General features: G+C 44.7%; 2 protein-coding genes across 10 annotated transcripts in view; one reads left to right on the top strand and one right to left on the bottom strand.

Annotated features, from left to right (window-relative positions):
- Window positions 1-5,808, bottom strand: part of RSBN1L (round spermatid basic protein 1 like) — a 94,241-nt gene extending 88,433 nt beyond the window's left edge. For 4 of the 7 annotated variants that reach the window (XM_073328572.2, XM_073328575.2, XM_073328576.2 and 1 more), the window contains exon 1: window positions 5,175-5,804. In XM_073328572.2, the coding sequence (XP_073184673.1) occupies window positions 5,175-5,736 (562 nt within the window). In that variant the 5' untranslated portion in view covers window positions 5,737-5,804. Of the gene's footprint in view, window positions 1-5,174 lie in introns of all 7 variants that reach the window. The other 3 variants (XM_073328571.1, XM_073328574.1, XM_073328573.1) reach the window with 2 other exon arrangements.
- LOC140905374 (uncharacterized) overlaps window positions 5,057-20,993 on the top strand; it is a 36,060-nt gene continuing 20,123 nt past the window's right edge. Inside the window, exons 1-2 of one of the 3 annotated variants that reach the window (XM_078851160.1) lie at window positions 5,057-5,920; window positions 13,976-19,662. In XM_078851160.1, coding sequence (XP_078707286.1) covers window positions 19,657-19,662 — 6 coding nt within the window. In that variant the 5' untranslated portion in view covers window positions 5,057-5,920; window positions 13,976-19,656. Of the gene's footprint in view, window positions 19,663-20,993 lie in introns of all 3 variants that reach the window. The other 2 variants (XM_078851161.1, XM_078851162.1) reach the window with 2 other exon arrangements.

The following is a 20,993-nucleotide window of genomic DNA, read 5'->3' as shown; positions in this document are numbered from 1 at the left end:
CTTCCTACCTCCTAAGGATGAAATGGAGGGAGTGTGAAGGGAAATTCAATGAGAACTAATGTATGTCACTTTCACAGTAAGCAAACATTTCATATGATAGGTTACCAAAACAAATAAAATTTAAAAAAAATGCACTAACAGCAGCCAGGGTCACAGGGAAACAGAAAGAGGTAGAAAGTTGTCTCTTCTCTAATACACAACGTTCAGAAGAAAAGGTAGGCTGCTTTTCTTAACTGTAGAAGGAAGTCTACCGTAAATCTGAATAAAGGTACAGAAAAACGCATATGCCTTCTGAAGGTAACCTTTTCTGCTACAGATCTCAATTTTTTTAAATGAAAGGCAGTTGCATCGTTTTGACATCTTGTTTATGTTTGATAGCATGGCATTCTGCTGAAGAATCCTGTGCTCTTTAGCTACTACAAGATTTTCTGAATGAGAATCAAGTCATGCTTGGTCATGGAATTTGATCTAAAATTTTACCTCTATACCTGTTATATTGCTTTAGGATGATGGTAAGTTTTCAGTTTTGTTCAGAAGAAACTGAGGATGGTCATTGTATGCTTTTACACAGCAACGGATTACTTAGCACAGGGTACATGACATAACTCTCATCCTGGGATTCTGCACCAAAAAAAAAAAAATGTCTGTGCATAGTATTCTAAAGTTCTGCAAAATTATGCATATTTTATTTATCAAAGTAACACTATATAATCATACCAGTTTCACTTATTTTGGTAGTTTATTTCAAAATACGTGTCACCAACTATATCTGTAACAAAAACAAAAAACAATATTTCCCCCAGAGAAGAGAGTTAAATAAACTCCTATGACAACCCAGTTTCTGTTCCTCTACCCCCTCTCCCACCAGAGCCCAGCTGCTGGCCCTGCCGAGCCTAGACACCTGTGACCCCCTCCCCCACAGAGCCCAGCTGGGGGGGGGGGGGCATCTTCCAGAGCCCAGGAATCCAGAGGGAGAAAACCTGGGTCCCAGGCTTGTGTAGAGTTTCCTGCAAGCCACCTTCTTCCTTCAGAGTCTGCTGGGAACTGCAGCTCCTCAGAACCTTCAGCTCCTCCTGCCCCTCCCCCACAGCAGTATCATTTATTTGGGGGTTGGGAAAACTGGACTCTCCAGTGGCCCCTAGTGGCAGCCAGCAGCTCTGCAGCACCAATTCTGTGCGGGGGGAAAAGGAAATTCTGCATTGCGCCGTGGCACAGATTTCCCCCAGAAGTACATACTCAGATTGTGTGGAATCTAAGCTCTTCTTTAAAAAAGGTTCTCATTCTCATGGCTGCAGAGAACCTCCCAAAGGATAAACAGAGTTTAAATCAAAGTTATGATGTTCAAGTGTCAACATTAAAGGCGATCATGGTGATGGCAATGCCAAGCCAACATAAACCAATCATTCTGGTGGACGGAACACGTTAGGAGGGAGAAAAGCCCTCAAGGAGCAGGAACTGGGAGCTGCTGCAGAAAAGAAAATACAGAAATAAGAGTTTAGATACTACATAAATACTCTATTGTCCCATTGATCTCTGTGGGAATTACCTACTATCATTAGTGTCATTGTGGAAGGAGGGAAGTATGCCATTTTGAATATATACCTGGTCTCTCAGACAATAATAAAACATGGGATTTGTCCCTCTCATCCAAATGAGCTTCACATCCTTAGTCTACAAGATTTAATTTCCTTTGCATTACTCAGGAAGAAAAGGTTCCTCAGTAATGAGCCCACTTACCAAAAGGAAGATACCCAGTAAGTGAACAAAAATCATCAGCCCTGACTGATTAAAGATCTAAGTACAATCATTTGAAACACAAGGAGAACCCCCCCACACACACTTCCTTTCTCCCCTCCAAATCATTATTTATTCTCTAACCACCATACAACAAAAAATTAGGACTATGGAAATGCCACTGTCAGACGGGGAGAATGATTTGCAAAGACAACTTTTCTTGACAATTGCGACAAGGCAAAGAGTTTCTTCACATTCCCCTAAACTCATGCCAATTATAAATACATTTCAGAAGCAAGTCTTCCAATCTTTAAGACATTTAGATCTTTAGTATTACACTAAATTACATTAATATTTTTATAAAAACAAAGCCCCAATACTCTATTTGTCAGTTTCTCAGCCAGCTGCTATTTCTCATTTCAGCAACACAATGGCTGAAAGCAGAGTTCAGTACCATTAACAAAAAGACTGGCTGATACACAGACCTGTTTAAAAAAATGCTATTTCCCTGCCAATTCAGGATTATTCCCTAAGGTACATTTACTAGTCAGTGCCTTTTCCAACCTAATTTTAAGCGTCTAAAAACAGGACCATCACAGTGTGTCTCGGAAGACTGTTTCTGCAGCCTGCTATGTATGTCAGGAATTTGTTATATACAGCAGTGGTTCTCAACTAGAGGTACGCATACCCTTGAGGATACATAGAGGTCTTCCAGGGCGTACGTCAACTCATCTAGCTATTTGCTAGTTTTATAATAGGCTACATAAAAAGCGTTAGCCAAGTCAATACAAACTAAAATTTCATACAATGGCTTGTTTATACTGCTCTATATACACTATACACTGAAATGTAAGTACAATATTTATATTCCAATTGATTTTATAATTATATGCTAAAAATGTAATCAATTTTTTAGTAATAGAGTGCTGTGATACTTTTGTATTTTTATGTCTGATTTTATAAGCAAGTAGTTTTTAAGTGAGATGAAACCTAAGACAAATCAGACTCCTGAAAGGGTACAGTAGTCTGGAAATGTTGGGAACCACTAGTATACAGGTCACATTTTTCCTTTTTAAAATTTAGTTTCATGATTCCTAGTTAGACTAGCAATTTGCTATGACACATAGAAAACTCAAAACTTGTAAAGCATGGTAGACATCCCACCAGGCGGTGTTTATCCCCATCCTTAAAACACCAAAATCAGGGCTTGAAGAATATACCTCTGCCACTATATCATTCCCCCTCAGTCTCTTCTGGGATCTCCTCTCCCTTGAATAATTCCAGTACGTACCTCTGTTAAGACTCAGAGCTTTCCTCAAGCAAAATGTGAAATTTATTGTTTCAATTCTGCCCACCATGTTCTGAATACTAACAATGAAAAAGTGACCAACCTTGTAAATTTCATGATGCTGCTCATCATTTTCCCAGCAGTAAAAGCAGGGGAACTGTCTGGCTGCAGATTCAGGATGATGACACTGCTTCAGCTTATATTAATTCACATTTAGAAAGTTATAATTACAGCCTATAGAGCAAGATTGGAGGGGGGGAAAGAAAACCACACAGTGCTATGCAAAATTTATGTATTGTGGCCCTCATTTGCTTTGAAAAGTTTTATCCATTAGGGTGCATGGATTTTTCAAGCAATAATTGAAAGGTTAGGACAAATGTTCACAAGGCTTTACAGCTAAAATCTCAAGTACTTTTGCCTGTCCATATACCGTCTCTATTTGTCATTTCCCAGAAAAAAGCTTGTTGTTGTGGCACCTCTAATAAAGAGCCAACCACTATTTTCAAGGGGGCCCAGCTTCACCTGACAATTTTTATCAGACAGTATCTTTTAAAGACTTAGAGACATTTTATCTTGCTATTGTAACATTGTTTCCACAAATGCATTTATATGTTTGTGACACATTGAGACCATATAATATCTCTCTGAACAAACAGAGATTTTTTCCAAAACTGCATAGCTCTTAGTACCCATTTTCCTAGCAGGCAGGAGGACTTCATCCCTATTAGACAGATATATGGAGAATTACCTTTTAAAAAAAAAAAAAAAAGTATTTTTGGTGAGACTATGAAGGTATTTTCTTCCCCAAATTAGTCTTAAGTATTTTACTTGTTCAACTAGTGTGTCTCTGGCTTGTCAATTTAAATACCAGAAATGTCTAGTGTTTAAGACCCCATTCCCAAAGACCTACACACATGCTTAACTTTAAGCTTGTGAATAATATATAGAACTATTCACACCGCTAAGCATGTCCTTAAAGTCTTTACAGAATCACGGTCTAATATCAATGACTAAAGATATTAATAGAAAGAGCCTAATTTTTAAAACAGCTGTAAGTTTTAACTAAAATGGCCACTAGCCTAAGATAGTTCTAAGCATCAGAAATTGTTCTTCTCATCGCACATGGGAAGTGAAGCTTGTAGACACGAAAGGTGTGTGATGATTTTGGTCAAATATAAAAAGCCAACACATTATCTACCTCTCCTCCAGAAGAAAGTTCAAGCTCTCTGTAGTTATGTTCACCCACATAATTCAGCCCAAAACACCCGCTCCCAAGTACTTCTCAGAAGTTTTACCCTGATGATCCTCTGGAAAGGATTTTGAAGAGGCATTCAGATGGGGTGTTCAATGGCCACCTTTCTAGAGTCTAGAAGCATGTTGTTCTCTGCCACTGCATGACACAACCCATAAAAAATTAATGGGGGAGGAGGGGGAAGAGAGAGGGAGAGAACCACACCAGGGTCTCACGTCTATTACAGAAAAGCGTTTGCAGCTTACACCTTCTCGGAATATTCATTATTTCCACACCAATGGCAAGAAGAGTTTCATTTGATGAACTGAATCAGACCACTAGCCATCCTTATTTCCCTAATAGGTATGAAAACCCAAGGCCTCTGGCAGCTTCCAGCTGACGCCATCGCTAATTCCACACCCCCTTTTTTGACAGGATCCGCCAGACTGAGCTGTTGCTGCCGCCTTCTCTACGAAGCCTACACCAGAGCTCCAAGCCCAAGGTCGGGCTTCCGCTGTCGGGGGTGGCCGCGGGCATACTCCCTTAGAGACACCGCTAACAAGCCAACGTATTGACTGGGGGGAGCGGGGAAGAGAAGCAGCCATTCCGATCAAAGAGTAACTCAACATTACAACCATTTCCTGCTCCCCGCGCAGCAGCTTCAGGGAGACCCAAAGCCCGAGAAACCCCCACCTGCCAGCCACGCCCTCCCTCCCCGCCGCGGTGCAGTCCCCTCCCTGCCCCCCTCCAGGCCCTGCCACATCCCCCCTTGGATTGCTCCCCCACTCCTCCCATCACCGCCTCCTCAGTCACCCTCCCTCCACGGCCTCCACTGAAACCGGCGGCTTCCCAGGTGTCCCGGCCGGGCAGGTTTGAGGGGTCCGTCACCCTGCGCCGCGGAGCGCAGCCCCGGGCACCCACCTTTCTGCAACAGCAGCTTCACCTCGCCGTTCTCCTCCCGGCCGGCCGCACTCAGGCCGCCTCCCGCCGCCAGGGCCCCGTGCTTCCTCTTCTCCTTGTCCCGCTTCTCCTTGGGCCTCTTGGGTTTGCTGGTGCTGCCGCTGCCAGCCCCATCGGCGGCCGGGTCCAGGCGATGCCTGTGGTGGCGGTGCTGGTGCTGCGGGTGGGAGGGGGCCGGCAGCACCACGGCGGGCGGCAACAGCTTGCCGTGCAGTTGAGAGGGGAAAGCGAAGCCTCCCCCGCCCCCAGGTGGGCCGGCAGGGAGCGCCGCGAAGCCCCAGGCGGTGGGGCCGCCGTAGCCCGACGCTGGCGGTGGTGGCGGCTGCCTATTGCTCCCGCCGCCGCCGCCCCCTTCGCCGTTGACGCGCTTGGGGCCCTTCAGGCCCTTCTCGTCAGCTCCCTTCAGCCTCTTGGCGGCCGGCTGGGGCCCCCGCGAAGCCTTGGCAGCCGGAGGCGGCCTAGCGCCGAACGACTCCTGCTCCGGCGGCGCCGCGCCGCGAACGGGACTGGAAGACTCCGCCATTTTGGGCTCCTGCTTCTATTTACTCTCCGCTCGGATCAACCGATCGCACCGGGAGGGGCGGGGAGCAGGGCGGCGGCGCCATGGCCTCGCCCAATGGGAGGGGGAGGCGCCGGAGAGACAAGGCGCCCAGCCAATCGCAGGGGAGAGGAGCGAGCTCCGAGGCGGATAGGGAAGGCGGGCTCGGGTGAGTGCGCAGTTGGTGGGTGAGGGGTGGCCGGGCTGCTGTCTCGGACAGCTCAGCTGCTCGCGGGGCGGAGACACTTGAAGCGGGAGTCGGCAGGAAGGGGAGGCTGAGGGGAGCGAGCGACGCGCGGCAGCCTGAGGGGCAGGCAGGGCGCGGGAGGTGGCTGGGACATGGAGCACAGCGGCTCCTCCCTGAGGCAGGGCTGGGGCCCCTAGCGCACCGCCGGCGCCTGCCTTGGGTGCACCCAGCGTGTACGTAAGTGGTGGGAGGCTGGCGGCAGCGTCCCAGGGCAGGCCCTGCGCAGCAGCATGGGAGGAATATCTCATGGGGGTCAGCACGGGGCGGGGATGAAGAGACTGTTTCAAGCGGGGCAGATTATGCCACTTGGGAGGGGTGCATAGTAACCTGGATCTTCACATGGCCGTGCTCCAGCCGGGGTGCAGCATCGGGGGCCGCTCCACGGAGCTCCCAGAAGCAGCTGCATGGCCCCACTCCGGCTCTTACGCTCTCTAATGGGTCCCTCCAGCACTCCCATGGGAGCTGCAGGGGGTGGTGCCTGCGAACAGGGCATCATGCAAGCCGCCTGGCTGCGCCTCTGTATAGGAGCCGGAGAAGGGACATGCTGCTGCTTCCGGGAGCTGCTTGGGGTAAGCGCTGAGGCCAAGCGGCTCTCCCCACACTCCAACCCCCGGCCCCAGCCCTGATCCCCCGCCCAACCTCTGAACCCCTCGATCCCAGCCCACAGCATCCTCCTGCATCCCAAATCCCTTAACCCCAGCCCCACTACAGAGCCCGTGCCTCCAGCTGGAGCCCACACCCCTTCCTGCACCCCAACCCCCTGCCCCAGCCCTGATCCCCCTCCTGCCCTCTGAACCCCTCCGTCCCAGCCTGGAGCATTCTCCTGCACCCCAAGCCCTCATCCCCAGCCCCACCCCAGAGCCTGCATCCCCAGCCAGAGCCCTCACCCTCCCCACACCCCACTCCCCCACCCCAGCCTGGAGCCCCCTCCAATACCATGAACTCCTCATTTCTGGCCCCACCCCAGAGCCTACACCCCCTCCCATACCCCAACCCCAATTTTGTGAGCATTCATGGCCCACCATACAATTTCCATTCCAAGATGTGGCCCTTGGGCCAAAAAGTTTGCCCACCCTTGGCTTAAAAGGTACCCAAATTCAGTGGAGATTCTCACCCTAAATAATCAAATGAGATTAACTTGGCTCCTAATATTAGGATCCTTCGAGCCACATGAGGGAGCTTAGAACTTCAGAGAGTGACTGAAACTGCAATAGCTGTAATTGTATCTTGTTTAATTTTACCATTTTAAATGGCTAAACCTTTCCTAATTGACAATCGCAATTACATCTTCATATGATTGATTTTTTTTTTTCTAGCTTGGCTTTTTTGTTCACGTGAAATGTTTTCGATCAGATTTTTTCTTCTATTGAGAAGTTGTAAGAATAGATCTGAATAGATAGATAATCACAGGGATGGAGAAAACTTGAGAAATATTTATACACACAATTTGAACTCATAATTTATCTCATATTTCAAAGGTAATCTTCTTGGCTATAGTCTTTTTTTTAACATCCAAGGGAATTTAGAGACAAGTTGAGAGGTCGTCAGTATTTTTCCATGAATATAATAGAAAATGTTGAATGGTTAAATTGCTAATATAAATTTGAATACAGGATAAGCACAATCCGATGAAGTGAGCTGTAGCTCACGAAAGCTCATGCTCAAATAAATTGGTTAGTCTCTAAGGTGCCACAAGTACTCCTTTTCTTTTTGCGAATATAGACTAACATGGCTGTTACTCTGAAACCTGTCACTTCATACAAAGATCTCTTTACATACCTGGATTGTAAGCTCCTTGGAGCAGCCACCATCTTGTTGTTCTGTGTTTGTACAGTGTCTAGCACGGGGTGGGCAAACTTTTTTGGCATGAGGGCCATATCAGGGTTCTGATATTGTATGGAGGGCCAGGTAGGGAAGGCTGTGCCTCCCCAAACAGCTTGGCCTCCGCCCCCTTTCCACCCCCTTCCACTTCCCGTCCCCTAACCATGCTCCAGGACCCCACCCCCTATCTAACCCCCCTGCTCCCTGTCTCGACTGCCCCCACCCCTATCCACACCCCGCCCCCTAACAAGGCCCCCGGGACTCCCACGCCTATCCAACTGCCCCCTGTTCCCTGACTGCCCCTGGGAACCCCCTGCCCCATATTTCCCCCCCCCCGCTCCCTTACCATGCCACTCAGAGCACCAGGACTGGCAGCCGTGCCGCTCGGCTGGAGCCAGCCACGCCATCATGCAGTCCCGCTGCCCAGAGCGCTGGCAGCATGGCGAGCTGAGGCTTCAGGGGAGGGGGGACAGCAGGGGGAGGAGCCGGGAGCTCAAGGGCCGGGCAGGACAGTCCCACAGGCCATATGTGGCCCACGGGCTGTAGTTTGCCCACCTCTGGTTTAGCACAATGGGGATCTGGTTCATGATGAAGGCTCCTAAGCACTATGGTAATACAAAAGAAAATAAAAGAATCAGACAATTTACTGTGTCTTTTGCATCAATAGAGAAAATCCCACTAGATTTAGAGTTTAGTGTTCAGTAAATACTACTCCTGTTACAATTATTTTTTATTTATTATGTTGGAACTGTTTTGGGAAGCTTAATACGAATCTCATTCTAACATTTTGTACTGTCAGGATGGTACCCTAGATTTCTCTTTTAGTCAGTCCTGTAGAGACATACATGCATACATAGTAACTGCAGTCCTCGTTTTCTAAATTGCCTTAGAATCAAAACCATGACACTCAGTTCCACCTAAAATTCCTTCAAGAAATCACCCTTTTAGATTTATTCATTTCCATGGGTTTTATATGTGACAGATTCAAACAATTTTACACTATTCATAGTTAATCTGGTAGAATCATAGAAGATTAGGATTGGAAGAGACCTTAGGAGGTCATCTAGTCCCACCCCCTGCTCAAAGCAGGACCAACACCAACTAAATCATCCCAGCCAGGGCTTTGTCAAGCAGGCCCTTAAAAACCTCTAAGGATAGAGATTCCACCACCTCCCTAGGTAACCCATTCCAGTGCTTCACACCCTCCTAGTGAAATAGCATTTCCTAATATCCAACCTAGACTTCCCACACTGCAACTTGAGACCATTTTTCCCTGTTCTGTCATCTGCCACCACTGAGAACAGCCGAGCTCCATCTTTGGAACCCCCTTTCAGGTAGTTGAAGGCTGCTATCAAATCCCTCCTCACTCTTCTCTTCTGCAGACTAAACAAGCCAGTTCCCTCAGCCTCTCCTCGGAAGAGCTAGACTTGTGGTTAGCCCTGTGCTGTTTCACAAGAGAAAAAGCCACATTGCACACTGGCAGTGCTAGCCACCTCAAAAGGGGAAAACACACCTGTGACCTACCCCCTCCAAAACTTGCATAAAGGGAAACATAAGGGCCACCCTGTACCCAGGTGGTACAGTGGCTGTGCTCCTTGGAACTCCAAGAAGAACTGTGCCTGCTCAAGAAGCCACAATTGAGTTCAAAGTAGCCAATCTTCTATACAATACCATTGTGTAGGTTCTAAGCTGACATTGAACTGAAAACTTGCATGAAGTTCACAAATTCTGTCATCTGGGATTTGTTATTTTGACAGTTTTTAATGACTTTTCTTAAGCATAGCCTGTCTCTCTTTGATTAAATCAACATTGACTACAATGTTATGAACTCCAGTTTTCCAAAAGTCCCTTGTATTAGTCAAAATGCCCTTGTCTCCCAACCTAATAGTACACTATTGTATCCAAACCTCCTGACTTAACTCCAGATTTTATTAAGTTTTGCATGTCCTCCTGAGACTTGTAAAATTGAGGTTTACATGTAATTTTATCAAGTGCCCCGATCAATCTGCAATCAGTGTAAAAATATTAATGCAACTAATAGTTAAATTGATATGTCTGTATTATCCAGAACTTTCCTAAATAAGACCTATCTAGTACTTTCCAAGCATAGATCTTAAGGCCTTTTACAAATGGGCTGAGTATCAAATGTTGAAACTGACAAAAAGGTGCTGAGCTGAGTATCAAACGTTGAAACTGACATAAAGGTGCTGGGAACAGAATCCAATTCTCTGATTACCAATCTCTCCCTGTGTCCTCTGAGCCACAGTACTTCCCCTTCATCTACTCATTTTACTATTAGAAGTCATTTACTGTATATAGAAATCATAACTGTACAGAATGCTTTACAATTATAGATTAAGACATGTTCAATCTCCCAAAGATGTTATATTTTAAATAAAACAAAACAGTGGGGGGAAAAAAGAGGTGAGATTGCTTGAAGAGGTGGTTTTACTAGAATAGATACGAAGGACATAGCGTGTACTTTGTGGTTGAAGCCTGATGAGATAAAAGGGGGAAGGAAAAATTAGATCAGAGAAGCTGGACCAAAGTATTGTGAAAAGCATAAGGAATGACAAAAAAAGTAGGGGGAAGTGAGAGCTGAGATGTAGGTGGAATGATGCTGTATAGCGCCTTTCAGACTAGGACTAGGAATTTGAATTGAATTCACTGAGAGACAAAGCCAATGATAGGATTTAAAGAGGACAGGGATGTGGTTGGTGTTGAGGAAGAGAAAGATGATTTGCAACAATATTATAGGCAGAGTGAAGAGGCATTGAGGTGCAGTGAAGCAAGACAGAAGTTGAGGAAATTAAGGTGAGAAATTACTAATTTGTGGAGGATTTTAGCAATAGAGATGATAACGGGAGGATTTTGATTCTTATATAGTATATATAAGAATATATATACTATAAGGGGGATCCAATGGATAAGGGGACTCCAGTGGATATAGTGTATTTAGATTTTCAGAAAGACTTTGACAAAGTCCCTCACTAAAGGCTCTTAAGCAAAGTAAGCCATCATGGGATAAGAGGGAAGGTTCTCTCATGGATTGGTAACTGGTTAAAAGATAGGAAGCAAAGGGTAGGAATAAACAGTCAGTTTTCTGAATGGAGAGAGGTAAATAATGGTGTCCCCCAGGGGTCTGTACTGGGACCAGTCCTATTTAATGTATCATAAATGATCTGGAAAAAGGGGTAAACAGTGAGGTGGCAAAATTTGCAGATGATACAAAACTGCTCAAGATAGGTGAGTCCCAGGCAGACTGCGAAGAGCTACAAAAAGATCTCTCAAATCTGGGTGATTGGGCAACAAAATGTCAGATGAAATTCAATGTTGATAAATGCACAGTAATGCACATTGGAAAACATAATCCCAACTATACTTATAAAACAATGGGGGTCTAAATTAGCGGTTACCCCTCAAGAAAGAGATCTTGGAGTCATTGTGGATAGTTCTCTGAAAACATCCACTCAATGTGCAGTGGCAGTTAAAAGCAGCGAACAGAATGTTGGGAATCATTAAGAAAGGGATAGAAAATAAGACAGAAAATATCATATTGCCTCTATATAAATCCATGGTACGCCCACCTCTTGAATGCTGTGTGCAGATGTGGTTGCCCCATCTCAAAAAAGATGTATTGGAACTGGAAAAGGTTCAGAAAAGGGCAAGAAAAATGATTAGGGGTATGGAATGGCTGCTGTTTGAGGAGAGATTAATAAAACTAGGACTTTTCAGCTTAGAAAAAAGACAACTAAAAGGGGATATAATAGAGGTCTATAAAATCATGACTGGTGTGGAGAAAGTAAATAAGGATGTGTTATTTACTCCTTCTCATAACACAAGAACTAGGGGCCACCAAATTAAATTAATAGGCAGTAGGTTTAAAACAAACAGAAGGAAGTATTTTTTCACACAACGTACAGTCAGCCTGTGGAACTCCTTGCCAGAGGATGTTGTGAAGGCCAAGACTATAACAAAGTTCAAAAAAGAACTAGATAAATTAATAGAGGATAGGTCCATCAATGGCTATTAGCCAGGATGGGCAGGGATGGTGTCCCTAGCCTCTGTTTGCCAGAAACTGGGAATGGGCGACAGGGGATTGATCACTTGATGATTACCTGCTCTGTTCATTCCCTCTGGGGCACCTGGCATTGGCCAATGTCAGAAGACAGGATGCTGGCCTAGATGGACCTTTGGTCTGACCCAGCATGGCCATTCTTATGTTCTTATTATTATTTGTGGTTATATTGAGAGACTTAAATTCAGTCTTTTTAGTTTAACCAAAAGAAGGTGATCACAGTCTACAAGTGCTTACTTGGAGAAAAGATTTCTGATAGTAAATGGCTCTTTAATGTAGCACAATAAGGGATATCAATGGTGGGAAGTTGAAGCTAGAAACATTCAGACTAAAAATAAGACACAGATGTTTTAACAGTAAGGAAAATTAATGATTGGAACAACTTACCTAGGGACATAGTGGATTCTCCATCAATAGAAGTATTGAAATCTAGATTGAGTCTCTTTCTGTGTGAACTATAGCACATCATTTAGGAGTTGAGCTTGATGCAGAAGTTACTGGGTGAGGTTCTTTGGGCTGTGTTATGCATAAAAGGTCAGACTAGATGATGATAATAATGATCCTTTCTGTCCTTTATATCTATGACTCTGAAGAGGAAAAAGTTACATGAATTTGAGAAATACTGGTCAGTGTGGCGGAAAGGAGAAAAGAGCTTAAGGCCCCAAATCCTAGTCTGCACTCTGGCTATTTGCATACCTAAACCCAGCAGATCCAGCCCCAGAGAATCTCCCCTATGCAGGGGGAAAACTCAGACAGCATAGCATCACTATAGCCTAATAGCATCCAGCTACCAGCATAAGGGGGATATCTGTGGGCAAGGGGAATACACAAGGTTCGCCTGTGTCCTGGCAATTTCTGGATATCATAGCGTACTAGCCAGTGTATGTTAAAGCAACCTTTGGGGACAGTGCGCTCAGGATCAGGTGAGTCAGTGCAAAGGGCATTTTTTGCATTCCCACTTTTAAAATGCACTAACTGTGCCTCAGCCACATCAGAGGAGCCAGTCCAAAGATTAAATTGAACTTTGAGCCTTGAGAGATAGGAAAATAATGGAGTGAGAGAGGGTGAAGACCAGTGGAAAGAATTGAGGAAATTGAGAAGGCATCAAGGGACACACTGAAGGTTCGATTAGCAAGGAAAGAAGAAATCACAGTTGAAGAATCAAGGAGAAAGATGAAGTGGAGGAGGAGAGTGATCAGCAGTGTTATGGAAGGCAGACAGATCAAGTACTCCCCATATACTCAAATAAATTTGTTAGTCTCTAAGGTGCCACAAGTACTCCTTTTCTTTTTGTGGATACAGACTAACACAGCTGCTACTCTGAAACCTCCCCATTTAGAGTTAGCTAGCAATAAGCAACTAGTGAGTTGCAGTAAGTGAGGACAATTCTGGGGAAGCAGAGAGGGTTGACTCCAGAGTGGAGGAATGAATTGAGGATGAAGTCAAAGCTATGAGAGATCCATAATTTTATAGGCAAAACAGAAGAGAAAGATACATGGGAGAATTGAGGGAAGTATTTTTTTCCCCCAAAATTGAAGTGTATGCTTGAGGCATGGAGGTGGGGGAAATGTTCCAGCAAAGAGAGAGTGGTCAAAGACTGATAATTTTAAATAACTGAACTTTCCTTCTTTTTTTAAATTCCTCCTTCAGAATATTGGAATGGAGCCTGTTTTGTTCTGGTGCATTACCCAGCTTCAATCATTTCTATTTTACTTGTTTTATTTTGAACTAGTTCTTCCTGCATTTAGTTTTTCTTGTAGAGAAAATGTATTTCTGTGCTTGTCTTCAATCTACGCATATTCTTTTGTGAACATTTAAAATGAAGAATTAATTTAGCAATTCTGCAATTTCTGCTTATCCTATAATTGTTACCTTAACTCCTCTTACATGTTGTACTGATTTATTCTGTTTATTCTGTTCCCTGTCTGTTTGAAAAATGACTTGTCTTCTGCAATCTTCATTGTTAATTTTCCCATCTTTTTGTTCAGTATACCTAAGTTTTGTATTTGTTATGTATATTTCCTTATTTGTGATTTTTGCTTGTATATCCACATTTGCCTTCTGCTTATGTCTTACAGTGAGCCCAATTCTCCTGTTACACCAGTCAGCTATGGAGCAATTCCATTAAATTATTCAAGTTTTACATTGCTGTAATAGAACAAAGTCAAAAGTTGAGAATTCTAAAGGTTCAGTTATTCTCTCAGGACTACCTGACATTAGAAGAAGCAGCAGATGACAAGTGCTGAGATGGTGTCCTCTGGGGATTGGACTGAATCTTGTGTAATACCTCAAGGCCCAGAATGATATCAAGCTTTTCAGAAGGTCATTCAATGCCTTTTTCCACTATCCAAGGAAAAATAAAAACAGGTCTGTCATAAATATAAAGGGAAGGCTAACCACCTTTAAATCCCTCCTGGCCAGAGGAAAAAACCCTTTCACCTGTAAAGGGTTAAGAAGCTAAAGATAACCTCGGTGGCACCTGACCAAAAGACCAATGAGGAGATAAGATATTTTCAAAGCTGGGGCGGTGGTGGGGAGAAAGACATTTCCAAGTGGGCTCTTTCCCTGTTATATATTTGTTAGATGCTTGGTGGTGGCAGCAATAAAGTCCAAGGGAAAAAGGTAAAATAGCTTGTACCTTGGGGAAGTTTTAACCTAAGCTGGTAAAAATAAGCTTAGGGGGTTTTTCATGCAGGTCCCCACATCTGTACCCTAGAGTTCAGAGTGGGGAAGGAACCTTGACATGGTGGCAGAGCGGTGGGATTAACTTGAAATCATGTTGAAATTTTTTGAACCAGAAGCACAGATTTTAAAAAGGAAATTTTTTTTATTTCCTTTGGGCTGCTGGAAAGTAGGTTTTAAGCTGAAAGCAGTTAGAGTTTTTTTTGTCTCTGCTTGGGGCCAGAGCAGAGACAAAAGGTAATTGTCTTTTGTAAGCTGGAGTTTTCTCTACCTAAAGGCAGGGTAGTTAACCTCCTGCAGGGAAATTCAGAAGTCTTCACAGACCTGAAGTTGTTTTTTTACCTAAGAGCAACTAGGGGGGTTTTCTGTCTATTTTCCTGGAGACAAAGGTGTTAGGATTTTTTTTTTTTTTATTTTTCTGTAGGCTGACAATCACTATCAGAGAACATAGGTATCCGGTTACAGCACAACCTATATATATATATTTTTTTTTTTTTGACAAGCCAAGTTTTTTGTTTGTTTGTTTGTTTTATTTCTAACTCTCGGGTGTAAAGTTAGTTAAAAACAGAGAGGCAAACATGACAGAAACCGAGGCACAACACAAATTGAAGTTAACCAGACTGGAGTCAGCGAAAGAGGCAGAAAAAGCCCTAGAGGCTGCCCACAGGAGAGCTATGGAGGCAAAGGACAAAGAAATGTAGACTGCAAAAGAGGCAGAAAAAGCCCTAGAGGCTGCCCACAGGAGAGCTATGGAGACAAGGGAAAAAGAACTGGAGGAGAAGGAAAAAGAGAGGAAGCATGCACTGGAGATGGAGAAGGTAAGGGCGGAGCGGAATCTACTGGATAACCCTAACAATCCTTCCCCAACAATCCACAAATGAGAGCGACTATGTCCACAGTATGATGAATCCAGTGATATTGCTGAATATTTTCTCACCTTTGAGAGACTGTGCACTCTCCATAAAATTCCTGAAGCTCACAAGATGACCACATTGGTCGCAAAATTGACTGGAAGAGCTCTGGACATATTCAATAAGATGCCTATCGATGAGGCTTCTGACTATAATAAGTTCAAGGATTTGGTTTTAAAGCAATTTCAAATTACATCTGAAACAGAGTAAAATTTTGAACCCTTAAGAGAGGGCCTGGACTAAGTAATGTGGCTTATCTTAACCAGATGAAGGATCTGTTAGATAAATGGGTCCAAGGAAAGGGTGTCACTAGCTTTAACGGAATGTGTGATTTGATAGCTCAGGAGCAATTCCTGAATATGTCCAAGGAGGAAATAAAACAGTGTTTATGGGATAAGGAAATGGACTCAGCATTCTCGGGAAGAAGGTCACCACGTGGAGGGACAGCGGAGCACAAGTGTCGGCTATCCATGCTTCCTTAGTGGACTCCAATTTAATCGACCCAGAGATCCAAGGGACAATTCAACCCTTCAAGTCCAACTCCTTCAATTTGCCTACAGCCAAGTTGCCTGTCCAGTACAAGGGCTGGTCAGGAACTTGGACTTTTGCAGTATATGATGATTATCCACCCCCATGCTGTTGGGGGAAGACTTGGCCAATCATGTGAAGCTAGCCAAGAGGGTGGGAATGGTCATCCGCAGCCAGGCTAAGCAAGCCGTCCCGCCTAGCTCTGTTCCGGAAACTTCTACCAGGACCCAGTCAGAGGTGATGGACCCGGACCCCATGCCAATGTCTGCAACAGCAGTAGTGGATCCAGTCACAGAGACCCAGACAGAACCAGTCCCAGAACCGGAACCGGCAGCAGCCAATAACCCTACACAAGAGGCTCAGCTGGAGCCTGAACCCCAACATAGTGCACCAGCGGAGAGCGGTTCACAGTCAATGGAAACAGCCCCATCCCCTACATCGCTTCCAGAGGGACCAAGCCTAGGTCCACAATCCAATGAGGAACTGATATCTACAGCATCAAGGGAACAGTTCCAGACTGAACAGGAAGCAGATGAAAGCCTCCAGAGAGCTTGGACGGCGGCCTGGAGCAACCCACTGCCTCTCAGCTCTTCTAATTGATCCAGGTTTGTTGTAAAAAGAGGACTTTTATACAAGGAAACTCTTTCTGGTGGACACCAGGAAGACTGACATCCTCAGAGACAGTTGGTAGTTCCAACTAAGTACCGGGTAAAGCTCTTGAGCTTGGCCCATGATCATCCTAGTGGCCATGCTGGGGTGAACAGGACCAAAGACCATTTGGAGAGGTCATTCCATTGGGAGGGAATGAGCAAGGATGTTTCTACCTATGTCCGGTCTTGTGAGGTATGCCAAAGAGTGGGAAAACCCCAAGACCAGGTCAAAGCCCCTCTCCAGCCACTTCCCATCATTGAAGTTCCATTTCAGCGAGTAGCTGTGGATATTCTGGGGCCTTTTCCGAAAAAGACACCTAGAGGAAAGCAGTACATACTGACTTTCATGGATTTTGCCATCCGATGGCCAGAAGCAGTAGTTCTAAGCAACACCAGGGCTAAAAGTGTGTGCCAGGCACTAGCAGACATTTTTGCCAGGGTAGGCTGGCCCTCCGACATCCTCACAGATGCAGGAACTAATTTCCTGGTAGGAACTATGGAAAGCCTTTGGGAAGCTCATGGGATGAATCACTTGGTTGCCACCCCTTACCATCAATAAACAAATGGTCTGGTGGAGAAATTTAATGGGACTTTGGGGGCCATGATATGTAAATTTGTAAATGAGCACTCCAATGACTGGGACCTAGTGTTGCAGCAGTTGCTTTTTGCCCACAGAACTGTACCACATCCCAGTTTAGGGTTTTCACTATTTGAACTTGTATATGGCCGTGAGGTTAAGGGGCCATTACAGTTAGTGAACCAGCAATGGGAGGGGTTTACACCTTCTCCAGGAACTAACATTCTGGATTTTGTAACCAACCTACAAAACACCCTCCGAACCTCTTTAGCCCTTGCTAAAGAAAACCTAAAGGATGCTCAAAAAGAGCAAAAAGCCTGGTATGATAAACATGCCAGAGAGCATTCCTTCAAAGTAGGCGACCAGGTCATGGTCTTAAAGGCACTCCAGGCCCATAAAATGGAAGCGTCGTGGGAAGGGCCGTTCACGGTCCAGGAGCACCTGGGAGCTGTTAATTATCTCATAGCATTCCCCACCTCCAACCAAAAGCGTAAGGTGTACCATATTAATTCTCTAAAGTCCTTTTATTCCAGAGAATTAAAGGTTTGTCAGTTTACAGCCCAGGGAGGAGACGACGCTGAGTGGCCTGATGGTGTCTACTATGAAGAAAAAAGTGCTGGTGGAGTGGAAGAGGTGAACCTCTCCATGACCCATGGGCGTATGCAGCGACAGCAGATCAAGGAGCTGTGCACTAGCTATGCACCAACGTTCTCAGCCACCCCAGGACTGACTGAACAGGCATACCACTCCACTGACACAGGTAATGCTCACCCAATTAAAGTCCAACCTTAGCGGGTGTCTCCAAAAGCTAAAACTGCTATAGAACGGGAGATCCAGGATATGTTACAGATGGGGGTAATCAGCCCCTCTGGCAGTGCATGGGCATCTCCAGTGGTTCTAGTTCCCAAACCAGATGGGGAGATACGTTTTTGCTTGGACTACCGTAAGCTAAATGCTGTGACTCGCCCAGACAACTATCCAATGCCACGCACAGATGAACTATTAGAGAAACTGGGATGGGCTGAGTTCATCTCTACCTTGGACTTAACCAAGGGGTACTGGCAGGTACCGCTAGATGAATCCGCCAAGGAAAGGTCAGCCTTCACCACCCATGTCGGGCTGTATGAATTTAATGTACTCCCTTTTGGGCTGCAGAATGCACCCGCCACCTTCCAAAGACTTGTAGATGGTCTGCTAGCGGGATTAGGAGAATATGCAGTCGCCTACCTTGACAACGTGGCCATATTTTCGGATTCCTGGGCGGAACACCTGGAACAACTACAAAAAGTCTTCGAGCGCAGGGAGGCAGGACTAACTGTTAAGGCTAAGAAGTGTTAAATAGGCCTAAACAGAGTGACTTACCTTGGACACCAGGTGGGTCAAGGAACTATCAACCCCCTACAGGCCAAAGTGGATGCTATCCAAAATGGCCTGTCCCAAAGTCAAAGAAACAGGTCCAATCCTTCTTAGGTTTGGCCAGATATTACAGGCAGTTTGTACCGCAATACAGCCAAATTGCCACCCCACTGACAGACCTAACCAAAAAGAAACAGCCAGATGCCATTCAGTGGACTGAAGAGTGTCAGAAGGCCTTTAACCAGCTTAAAGCAACACTCATGTTTGATGCTGTGCTAAGGGCCCCAGACTTTGACAAACCGTTCCTAGTAACCACAGATGCATTCGAGTGTGGTGTGGGAGCAGTTTTAATGCAGAAAGGACCGGATCAAGAATTCCACCCTGTAGTGTTTCTCAGCAAGAAGCTGTCTGAGAGGGAAAGCAACTGGTCAGTCAGTGAAAAAGAATGTTACGCCATTGTCTATGCTCTGGAAAAGCTATGCCCATATGTTTGGGGACGGCGTTTCCACCTGCAAACTGACCATGCTGCACTACAGTGGCTTCATACCGCCACGGGAAATAACAAAAAACTTATTCGGTGGAGTTTAGCTCTCCGAGATTTTGATTTCGACACCCAACACATCTCAGGAGCTTCTAACAAAGTGGCTGATGCACTCTCCCATGAAAGTTTCCCAGAATCAACTGGTTAAAATCGTCCTTGAGATGTGGAAAATATTGTTAGTCTTTATATACTTGGTAGTATATTTAGAGATGCAAGTGTCTTATTAACTCTGTTTTCTCCTAGAGCTCCAGGAAGAAATCACTGCCAATGTTTCACCCTATCTGTGATTTGGGGGGCGTGTCATAAATATAAAGGGAAGGCTAACCACCTTTAAATCCCTCCTGGCCAGAGGAAAAAACACTTTCACCTGTAAAGGGTTAAGAAGCTAAAGATAACCTCGGTGGCACCTGATCAAAATGACCAATGAGGAGACAAGATACTTTCAAAGCTGGATGGGGGAGAAACAAAGGGTTCTCTCTTTCTGTGTGTGTCTTTTGCTGGGACCAGAGCAGGAATGCAGGTCAGAACTCCTGTAAAGGGTTAATAAGCAATCTAGTTAGATATGTATTAGATTCTGTTTTGTTTAAATGGCTGATAAAATAAGTTGTGCTGAATGGAATGTATATTCCGGTTTTTGTGTCTTTTTGTAACTTAAGGTTTTGCATAGAGGGATTCTCTGTGTTTTTAATTTGATTATCCTGTAAGGTATTTACCATCCTGATTTTACAGAGGTGATTCTTTTACTTTTTTTTCCAATTAAAATTCTTCTTTTAAGAACCTGATTGCTTTTTCCTTGTTCTTAAGATCCAAGGGTTTGGGTCTGTGTTCACCGATGCAAATTGGTGAGGATTTTTATCAAGCCTTCCCCAGGAAAGGGGGTGTAGGGTTTGGGAGGATTTTGGGGGGAAAGACGTTTCCAAGCGGGCTCTTTCCCTATTATATATTTGTTAGATGCTTGGTGGTGGCAGCAATAAAGTCCAAGGGAAAAAGATAAAATAGTTTGTACCTTGGGGAAGTTTTAACCTAAGCTGGTAAAAATAAGCTTAGGGGGTTTTTCATGCAGGTTCCCACATCTGTACCCTAGAGTTCAGAGTGGGGAAGGAACCTTGACAAGGTCACAAGCTGTTGGATGTCCTGCAGCCACAGGACAAAGTCAGAGTTGCCTTTTCTAGAAATATACACCTTCTTGACCCAGCCAAGGATGTATAATCTCAAACTCCCATCAGTTGCTTGAAGTCCTGACAACTTTTCTCAGATTGCCTGGCAGTTTTTATTTTTCCCTCCACTCCCCGAAAAAAATGTATGATAAACACTTCCTTGGTGACCTCTGATCAATTCAAGGGCAGAAAGACATTATGAATGCTACACAAGACAACAATAACAGGGAGGCTTAATCAACTTTATAGGAAAACGTTTTTGGCCAGACTCAGTGTATTCTATGGCAAACTAGAACTAAATTCTGTGGCAAGGGCCCTGGTAGTTGTAGCACTCCGGGACTACAGACCAGAAATTCTCCAGCAGCTATAGGTAAATTTTTTAATGGATGTTTTGATTTACAAAGAAAAAATAAATAAGCAGTATAGTATTCCTTGTGCTATTTGTTTTTATATTAGATTTAATTTGGTTTATTCTATGTTTTCAGAATGCAACAATTTTGTATTAATACATAACTGCACTTAAAAATTGTCACAGGTGGGAGAATGAACTATAGACTTGGGCAGCTGGGTGGGTGACATAGGGGGCTTTTGGCACCCGAAAGGATATAGGGAGTGATCTGAGATCAAGATAAGCACCTTAGCCTAAACTTTCTGCTAAAATTATCAGCTGTCAAATAGTTAACAATGCTGACAT

Source organism: Lepidochelys kempii, chromosome 1, assembly GCF_965140285.1.
Source record: "Lepidochelys kempii isolate rLepKem1 chromosome 1, rLepKem1.hap1, whole genome shotgun sequence".
Taxonomy (NCBI): Eukaryota; Metazoa; Chordata; order Testudines; family Cheloniidae; genus Lepidochelys; species Lepidochelys kempii.
Note: the sequence above shows the minus strand (reverse complement) of the source record. Positions and strands in the feature narration are given on the sequence as shown.